The following is a 10545-nucleotide window of genomic DNA, read 5'->3' as shown; positions in this document are numbered from 1 at the left end:
CCCCCCCCCAAAAAAAAAAACTTAAAATACAGGGTTTTTGTAGTATAGCTAGTATAGCCATAGTGGATTTTACACTGCGCAAGTATGAGTGCATCAGAGTGCAATGGTTCCCAGCACCCAAAATGTCACATTTCTGCTTTTAAACACTTCTGTATGGAGCACTGCATATGATATGTGGGGGGGGTGGGGGGGTGGAAGATATGATGACCACAGTGTATTTTTTCTTTCGTTTTAGTTAAATTGCTCCCATGTCTTAATTAGTTCCTTCGTTTTGGGTAAATCTTGGCCACATTGTGTTAATTCACTCCCTTTAGTTAAATTGTGGCCATGATTTAGCTAAAACGAGAGAATGAATTCCTAATCTGTGGCAATATCTTTATATATATATATGTGTATGTGTTTTTTTTGTTTTTGTTTTTTGTGCACTGCATGTCATGCACAAATGTGTCACATACTTTGGTACATTTCCATTGTAAGTTCATTATTCTGCTTGTTTGTACAAACCAAGGGACTAGTGAACATGGTACTGTTGATCAAGTTATATTTAACCCAGAATATTCCAGTAGTTGGTGTTCATATTCTTTATTTGTGTAAATCCTGAAGTCTTCCTTGACTTCTGTCCACTGCTCTTGAGTTAGTGGTCTGCTTCTTTTCAGTTTGGTCCATTTTGGGCCTCTCAGGCTTCCATACATACCTGGTGGCTACAAATCTTACTACCAATGAGGATGTGAGTGTTTTCCTTTCTTAACTTAAGAGGTGTATTTTTGATTTAAGGCTATTTTATTCTGAAAAAGTTGTTTTTTTTTGCCTCTAATACACTAAAAATGTACAGCTAAATTTAAGATTTATGTTTTTGAATTGTTTTATACGTTTATAAGTTTTATATAAGTAATTCAAATACATCAATCTTAAATTTAGCTCTAATTCATTTTAGTGTATCAGAGGCAAAAACAACTTTTATTTGCATCACATTAAATTTATTAGTTCGTTAAAACGTTTAAACTAAAAAACGTAATGTGATGCATATACAAGTCATACATGAATGAAACTTTATGCATTAAAAAAAGATAATGGCATTAAGTAATCACATCAGTTTGATTTTATTTAAATAGTCGTATTTTCAAAATACTTAATTCAAAATAATTCAAATTGCTTGGAATCAGTACAAATCTAAGGAAGCCTGTTTCCGCCGCTGAATAAAATATATAAATAAAAATAAATAATAAAAAAACTTTGTCATAATTCTGACTTTTTTTTTTCTCGCAATTGAGTTTACATTTGATTCTGACTTTTTTTCTCAGAATTGTAAGAAAAAGTTGCAATTCTGAGAAATAAAGTCAGAATTGCACGTTTATATCACAATAATGAAAAAAAAAAAAGTCAGAATCACGAGATGTAAACTCGTAATTACGAGAAAAAAAGTCAGAATTGTGAGATAAAAAGTCGCAGTTACCTTTTTTATTCAGTGGCGGAAACGGGCTTCCATACAAATCTGTTCATTGTAAAATCGACCACATTTATTCAGTTAAAAAGCATAAACGTGGTTAAAATATGGCTAACTGTGAAACAAGCAACATTCAGTTATTTAAAATGTATGAGATTGAAACAAACTAGATTTATTGATTTGCTAAATATCATTGTGCATTTAAAACGCATTCAGTTTATTAGCACCGTTACAGAAATCTGACCGGTTTCGTTTGTGTATGACTGACAAATATACTAATATATTAGTTAAAACTGCATAATCCAAATAAATGGATTTTTTTTCATGGGAAAATATATACAAATACATTTTATTATTATTATTTAGGCGTAAATGTGTGTATTTTTGTGTCCATATTACAGATTAAAGGTTCCTGGTCAGGGAAAAGTGGAAATGAGGACGTTGGAAATCCTTACAGTTACAACAGCATTATCAAGAACTGCTGTTCTGTGCTCTGTGGACCCATGCCGCCCAGGTGAGACGCGTGTAGATGAGTCTCTACGGTCTCCAGTATGCCAGCGAAAACTACCTCCACAATGTCAAGCCTCTATTTGTGACCCTGGAACACAAAACCAGTCATAAGGGTCAATTTTTCGAAATTGAGATTTATACATCATATGAAAGCTGAATAAATAAGCTTTCCATTGCTGTACGGTTTGTTAGGAGAGGACAATATTTGGCCGAGATACAACTATTTGAAAATTGATGTATGGTTTGTTATGATAGGACAATATTTGGCCGAGATACAACTATTTGAAAATCTGGAATCTGAGGGTGCAAAAAAAAAAATCAAAATATTGAGAAAATCGCCTTTAAAGTTGTCCAAATGAAGTTCTTAGCAATGCATATTACTAATCAAAAATTAAGTTTTAATATATTTACGGTAGGAAATTTACAAAATAATCTTCATGGAACATGGTCTTTACTTAATATCCTAATGATTTTTGGCGTAAAAGAAAACTTTTTTTGACTCATGCAATGTATTTTTGGCTATTGCTACAAACATACCCCAGCGACTTAAGACTGGTTTTGTGCTCCAGTGTCACATTTATCACTGTGGCTTTATTGTAATTCCTTTGCCTCCTCTCGTGTCTTTGTCAGTTTGATTGACAGGCGAGGCTTTGTGCCCTCCGATGACTCGGTCCAGACCAGTCCTGTGGAAATCGAACTCCCGGCTGCTAAAAACGACATAAACATGGTAGGACGAGCAGTCACCTCAGGCCAACCTCCTCCTCCTCCTCGACCCCCGGTCATAACCCTACAGCAACCTGCCATCTCCATTCAGAGCCACTCGACAGCCTGACTGATCCAAAGCCAGCACTTCCCCCTCTTGCTGTGTTGTTTGATGCGTTTTGGCATGGGTCGCACCCTTCATTTAGATGTCCGACAGCGTTCGGGTCTGGGCTGCAGCCAAGTGCGGCGGCTGTCTCAGATTTGTTTGGTGTTGAAGTTTGGTGGCTTGGTCAAAGTCACATATACAGATGAGATTTGTGTTGTTTACTTTGAGTTTGAAAGGGACATAAATGTTTATGGACTCATTCACTATGGTTTGGCTCCTTCGTAGATCAGTATTTTGGAGTGTATATGGTTTACAGAGCAAAGGGTGTAGCCGTCGTGTTACGTTGCACAACTGTGTATTTTCTTATTCTGAAAAGAAGAAATGAAACTTCTGATTTCCTGTAACATTAGGTAGAATTCACAGTTAGCGAAAAGGAAAGACACTGTAGTTTCAAGTGATGGTGTTTATTTGAAGCTCTTTATTCGAAGACTTGCGAGATTGACGCTCAATGGTGCTCTTGAATAACATCTCGAGTATAAACAAACACCTCACAAATGTTGTTTTGTTTTCATTTATATATTCAGTTTGTTTGTTTTTATTAGAATCTTAGCATGTAAAAACAACTCAAGCTGTTTTGTTTGTATAATTGTGGTTGTTTGGTTCAAACAAACAAGCAACTTGTTTGTTTTTAGTTTGTGTATCTTCTTGTGGGTGTTTATCAACTTGAATGTGCCTTGAAGTTTTCTCAGATGTTGATGTTGTCACCAAAACAAAAGTGCCTCTCATCACTACAGTGAACAAACAGCTAACAGTGTCAGTGTTTGTGTACATTTCTCTGGTGTGTAAACACTGGTTTCTCCTTGAGATAAAGTTAATGAGGTGCTAATGCATCTGTTCACTGTTACAGCAGTTGTGTAGGGAGACTCACACTTGACTTGTGATTGTGTCTGAGTGCATGTGTATATGTTGTGAAATAGTTTGCATGTGACATGGAAATTTCCCTATGGGATTTTATGCATTGAGTGCATGGGTTTAAATCCCTGATCTTTTTTTTTTTAAATGAAGAACATTCTGAAATTTTGTACTTTTTGAACATATTTGTGCTTGTATATATTGAAAATTCATTTTAATGTTAAATAAATATTTTTCAAACTAAACCACAGAATTCCTGTCCTGCATGCATATGTGTTGTTGTGAGGATCTAGGGCGAGTTGTTGGTTTACTCAGTCGTGTGTGTTTTCCTGGCATGTTCTGATGCATTACTGCACATTAGTGCTGTTACACTTACCGGTCTTAGCACATTAACCCTTGTCCTCTATGTGTGTGTGTGTGTGTGCACGTGTATTTAGGAGAAAAATTGCCTGGATTTCGCCCTGTCTTGTGCCGGCTGATGGTTCAGTGGGCAGAAGTAGGGGATTGTGAGAGGTTGGTAAGACTCAGGCGGGTGTTTTGGGGCACACTGATAAGTTCCTGTAGGTGGCGTCACATTGGCTCCACATGCTCTCGTTCTGCATGCTGCCTGAATGACTGCTGCTGCCAGAGCTAATAGTGCTGATGCTCGACCGCTGATGTTTTACAGCATCAGCACATGATCAGCACTGCTCCTCTCCTCCTCCCATTCTAACCACTAACCACTATTTCATGTTTCGTTTGTGTAGATATGCGTTTTCACTTTGATTTAGTCTGTCTGGTTAAGCTGTAGTATCATGCCATGGGCCAAAATCTTAAAGGGATAATGCAATCAAACATAAAAAAGCCATTATTTATACCCTCACGTCGTTCTAAACCTTTATGACTTCTGTGCGTGACAAAAGGAGATGTTAAGCAGAATGTCCAAGCTGTTGTATTCCATACAACGAATGCATGCTGGAGCTTCACAGCCCCTGTTCCCTGTAAAATTATCATTAAAATCAGTTCAGTAAGTCAATATGATCTATATTTTGAGGCCATGTGATAGCTTTGTGTGAAGAACAAGAAAAAAAATCTTATTCACACTATTTTTATAAGCGGTTAAGATCATATTACTATTCATTACAATATGCATCTTTGATAACACGCTGTCATATGAGAATACAGTCAGTAAACACCAATAGACTGATGTAAGTCATAGTCTGGTTATTTCAAATTAGGCGTAACAGAAAATGTGGTTCAGTAACAGAGTCGGACTGAGAGAGTCTGATTCAAACCATTGGGCGCACTATGGCTGCCGTCGCATCATCCATGTGGATGCTGCACACTGGTGGTGGATGAGGAGATACCCCCTGACAATGTAAAGCGCTTTGAGTGCCTAGAAAAGCGCTATATAAATGTAATGAATTATTATTATCTTCCCGCAGGCAGTCGGTTAGGTTGCGTGTGTTCTGGCAGCTGATATGATGTCCAGTGTTGCCAGATTGGCTCAATGATTTTAAGCACAAAAGAGAAAGAAAAACCCACCCAAAACATACATTTTTACCTCCTTAAAACTAAACAATCAATGAATTAATCAATTAAGGAACACAGATTGGCAAACATAAACATGGCAAATACAGTAAAAGAATAAAGTCATTATTTATTATTATTAATGTATTTACAGTAAAAAAATATTTCTAGGTAGAAATTGTCAAATATTTGCAAACTGTAGTCAAGAAATTAACACACATTACACATCGTTTTCAATGTCAACTGCAAAAACAAGCCAATAATTTCAGACAAAAAAAGCCCATTATATGTGAATAAGCAACGTAATTAGTGCAACAAGCTAAGTTTTGGGGTTGACAGTAACACGCTTATCTTACACCATAACAGCTGGACATGTGTGTTTAGTGACTCTGTTCCACCCATGAGGAGGTGCCAAGTTTGAATGTTTACAAACAGCAGCTGAAAATTCCTGCATAGTGCACCTTTAAGAATCACATTTGCTTGAATTGGACACGCACGGCTCGTGTGGTGCTTGTTGTTGCATGCGGCAGGAGACACTGGTGTGCTGTGAATATCTGTGTTTTGTCTCATTCTATTGAGTCACATTCTAGAGCCCTGTTTTTTGTCGTTTGTGGAATATGGCAGCCCATCTACTTAGAGCAGCTCAAAGTACTGCTAAACATCTCCTTTAGTGTATGGAAGAAAACAATGTCAATAAGTTTTAAACAACATGAGGGTGAATAGATAATCGTAGATTATGTTTTACCCTTTAAGATGGTATTGTGTGTAATCCGTTCTGATTTGACTCCTTATCTGTAAGTCTTGTGATTTTGCTGTTGTTAGTTTCCTTTGTCCTCTCACAGCAGAATTTATATGAGCACCTCAATATGACTCAGCTGGTCATATTCAGTTCTGTATAGCAGCAGAAGAAGAATCATCATCTGCATGAGTCATCAGTGACGCTGATATCTGATTGACTATGGCTTTACTGCTCAGATACTCCTTTTAAACCACCTCAAAATACTTCTGCTTCCACTCTTTCTAACTTGAGTCTACTTCCTTTTTTTTGTCTTTGTCACACCCATTCCCTTATCCCTGGTTCTTCATTTCTGTCATAACCCTCTATGCATCTTTCCCATCTCCCTCCACAGTGCACACAGGGAACCAAAGGTCTGCTGGAAACGGCCTCTCGATCTCCTCTCCTCACAAGCTCCTGTCCGCAGGCCAAACCTCAAGCCGTCTTGGAGCCTCTACCAGAGATCGTCCCGGAGCCGCCCAAGACCCCTCACAAACATCACTCCCACCACAGATCCAAGGCAAAACAAAGCACTCATCACACCCCCAAGACCTCCAACTCCTCTCCAAGACCCCATCACAGCCACAGTTCAAGACGGAAAGACTCCAAGAACAGAGACCCAAAATTCAGTTCTCTGCGCTGAGCAGTCGGACTCTGTCAACCAGCATATTGATGCGTTTCTTGGATTATTTGAATTTGTCCTCAAGAGATTGATTGATTCATATGTTTCCAGATCCAGGTTTAGTAAACTGGCGGCTGTATTATCAACCTGGAGAGCAAGTGTGAAGGATGGACTTCCATTAACAGATTGATGACTGGAAAACTTTGTAAAGTGTTTCCATAAAGACAAGCACAAAGGTCTCAAAAGTGAACTGCAGAGCAATTGCCTTTAAGACAATTGTCAATCTTAACAGTGAGCTCCAAAATGAGCTTCATCAGAACAGCAATAATGGAACAAGAACACTGGCGTCCTCGATCTGGACTTGAACTCTGGGATACATTTCTCTGGCCTCTTTTAGGTCTCGTTGGGGATGCATCGGTCAAGCTTCAATAAGCAAAGAACCAATCTTCTTTATGCAAAATACAAGAGCATGCCTGGAGAATATAGCTCACAATCATTCTTCATCCTTCATAGGGTTGCATGTTGAATCGTATTTTAATCGTGATCACGATTTCTGATTCTCTAGATTTTTTTAAAGCATTTTTTAAAAGTCTGTGATATTTGCCCACTGGTAATTTGAGTTTATTTAGTCATTTGCGTTACCTTGCTTTGGTATCAAGCCTCCACAAGCATACATGGTTGCGGTTGCCAGATGTCAAGAGTTTAAATCCCCCAATCCTAGCTATTTTTTCATTAATTGATAAATCTTCTTCTCAGCTGGTTTGCTTAGTGTTGCCAACTTAGTGACTTTATTGCTATATTTAGCAACTTTTCTGACCTTATTAGCCTTTTTTTGTTTATTTTAATTTTTTTAAGTGACCAACAACAAATCTAGCGACTTTTTGGACAATCTTTAGCTACTTTCCACTGAAAATAGTGGGCAACACTTATCTTCCCAACCTGGCAACCATTTGCACACGCTCTTTCTGCATTACAGAAAAAGCGCAGATGAGCGGGAAAACACCGGCAAACATGTAAATAGGAGTTTAGGGATCTCTTTTGAGAGATTCTGCTCAAATTGTAAAAAAAAAAAAAGTGTAATACAGCCAGTCTGTTTTCTTTCACCCAATCATTTGCGCTGTTGACTAAATCAAGTAAACCACACGAGTTGACATTCTCTTGATTTGTGCTTAAATGAAAGTGCAATAATTCTGATGAAATGTAAAGAAGAGAAAATGACAAAAATCGTGAGTAGTGATCAACCGTTTAACCATTATCATGCAGCCCTGATCCATCATGTTGAACAAGAATCTTCTCACCAGTAATTCATTATTTACCCAAAGGACTTCAGCATGATTTTGTAACATATTGTGTTTGAACATGGTATTAAGTGTGCACAAGTACTTGCTAATGTGGATGAGATGATGCCTCCAAGTTCCCTGATCACCGTGTTGAAGATCTAGTTAAAAAGTTAACCGGTTAATCTGAGTGTTTCTCTCTAAACCTCATCACGTCTGCTGTTCTTCACGTTGCATTCCTGACACTCTGCTGTCTATCAGTAATTAGTAATGGAACAGTCTTAATGCACTAACTCTCAGTGCAGCAATACTGTAATGTTTTAGTTCTTCATGGTTTGACTCGTGAGCTACTGTATGCGTGGACACTTTGTGTTTGAATGAACGGGAATGTGGGTGTTGTGTTGTTATCCAGGTTTTTACTTAATATGCAAACTGAATGTTATTTATGAATGCTGAAATCGATCCTCTGTTTCTCAAGACCTCTGCAACATTTGCACAAATAAATACAAAGAACTAACAGGCCAGCCTGGAGTTTGTCATACATTCTGCTGCCTCATAAACGTCAGCCATGGAGTTCGCATTCTTTTCAGTGTACAGAATATTTGTGAAGCTTATTACCATGTGAGAGGAAATATCACTTGGCAATTCAGATATTTAGGATTCATGGATTTAAAAGTGCACTAGACCTGTGATCAGAACAGAATACTAGCTTGCTGCATACTAACCCTTGTGAAAAAGAAGTGCACATACTTTTAAAAAGAGTATTACAGAAAAAAACAACAACACTAAATATGTGTTTGGCGTTTTTGCACAATACAATATTTACTGTTTAAATTGTGTTCATTGATCTGTTTTGAATATAATTTGTCTTGTAATCAGGAACAAATTCATTATGTTACTATTAGGTAATCATAAAAAAAATATATATTTGAAGTAACTGCACTGAAAGCATGCATTGCACTGGGCGATACAGTGTGATTTTACACATTTGTAATGTTGCAATTTAGGATATTTAAAAATAATTAACATTTATATTAACTTTAAATGTAATACTGAATAGCACACTATAGTAAAAATTGTAATGAAGTGCTTTATATGTGCTTTAGTATGTTAGTCAAAATATCAAAATAAGTGCATTTATTTAAAGCATGACAAAAGATTATTAAAATGTGATACAAAATAAAACATAAAACTTTTTATTTGACAGTTACAAAGTGCAATTTTTAAAAGTGTACTTAAGTCATGAACATGAACCCTCTTTACATTTAAGTGCATTTATGCCCTTTTATTTCATTAATATTAAGTTATCAATTATCTGCAAGTATGTTTTTTTTTAAATATACTTCTAAGATTTGAAGTACACTACAAGTGCACATTCAATACAATTAAACACACTTCTTTTTCACAAGGGATGTGCTGTGTAATATTTTACTGCCTATAACCCAGGGGTGCCAAACTCAGTTCCAGGAGGGCCGGAGCCCTGCAGAGTTTAGTTCCAGCCCTGCTCCAACACACACACACACCATGTAGTTTTCAAATAAGCCTGAAGGACTTGATTAATTGGATTAATTGACTATTTTATTGTACGTCACATGCGGTACGTGCATGACCGCTAGATGGCGCCAGTATCTACGAAATCCAGCTGGAGGACTTGAATTTAGTTCATGAGATGTGAGTTCCAAGAAAACAGTTTGATCCACGCAACTTCTCTGGAGACCGTTCTGTTGGAATGCAGCACTGGAATGTTTATTTACAGTTGCTCTGAGCAGTGAGTGAGGACATATTTGATGTTATTTATATCATTAAATCACTGCATACCATAAATAAAAACTCCCCACTAATAGTTTCTAAAATCATTCAAATGTTTTATTAGCTTCTTCTGGAACTGATCTGAGACATTTTCATGCTTTTTCCAGTGTTTTCCCACAGATCTGAAAAGTGGTTTTAAGTATTACTCGCATAACAGCGGTGATGTGCTTCTCCACAATCGATTCTGTCTGCAGTTTTCAGATTTTCTGTATAGAATACATGAAAGACCTTCTGTGTCTGACAGAATACTGAATGCAGTGCACTCGACCATTTCCAGTGTCATACAATAATCTAGAAGCAATCGCATCTGTGATTTTAACACCTCTGGCTCATTATTTGATCTTACCACCTGACATTAAGATTATTCTACACAAAATTGTATTAATAACTGTTTTTATTCCTTCCTCTTTGAATTAAGCACACTGTAAAAAAAAACTGTGACATTTACGGTAAAATACCGGCAGCTGTGGTTGCCAGGACTTCACCGTAAAAAATATGGTAGCAAGTTAGCAACATTTTAGGTTTTACGGACTTAACTTTACATCAGTTAATGAAATACGGTATTTTATTTTGAATTTATGTTAATAAACCAGCATATTGAAGTGTTAATATCTGTTTTAAACCATTGTAATGCACTGATAACCATCAAAAACTGGTGGTGATGAGAAAGTCACATGATGAACCAAAGCTCATCAAAAAAAGCTTTTCTACGAGCTGAAGAGGACAATACTTATATATAGAAGGTGCACAGTCTTATTCACACAAACACTAAACACCATCATGGTGACACACGTGATACTGAAATAATGCAATAAACATTCATTTAACAACATTAGATGTAAGATTAAACCCTAGTGTACACAACTGATAAGAAAAAAC

General features: G+C 36.9%; 1 protein-coding gene across 2 annotated transcripts in view; it reads left to right on the top strand.

The window, feature by feature from the left end:
* The window catches only part of LOC107737765 (palmitoyltransferase ZDHHC18-like), a 22154-nt gene extending 13779 nt beyond the window's left edge, over positions 1-8375 (top strand). Inside the window, exons 6-9 of one of the 2 annotated variants that reach the window (XM_016549386.1) lie at positions 625-727; positions 1846-1958; positions 2585-2681; positions 6314-8375. In XM_016549386.1, the coding sequence (XP_016404872.1) occupies positions 625-727; positions 1846-1958; positions 2585-2681; positions 6314-6601 (601 nt within the window). In that variant the 3' untranslated portion in view covers positions 6602-8375. Of the gene's footprint in view, positions 1-624; positions 728-1845; positions 1959-2584; positions 2682-4111; positions 4182-6313 lie in introns of those variants that run through there. The other variant, XM_016549387.1, reaches the window with a different exon arrangement.
* The last annotated feature ends 2170 nt before the right edge of the window (positions 8376-10545 follow it).

Source organism: Sinocyclocheilus rhinocerous, unplaced genomic scaffold (assembly GCF_001515625.1).
Source record: "Sinocyclocheilus rhinocerous isolate Xijiao unplaced genomic scaffold, SAMN03320098_v1.1 scaffold43, whole genome shotgun sequence".
Taxonomy (NCBI): Eukaryota; Metazoa; Chordata; class Actinopteri; order Cypriniformes; family Cyprinidae; genus Sinocyclocheilus; species Sinocyclocheilus rhinocerous.
Note: the sequence above shows the minus strand (reverse complement) of the source record. Positions and strands in the feature narration are given on the sequence as shown.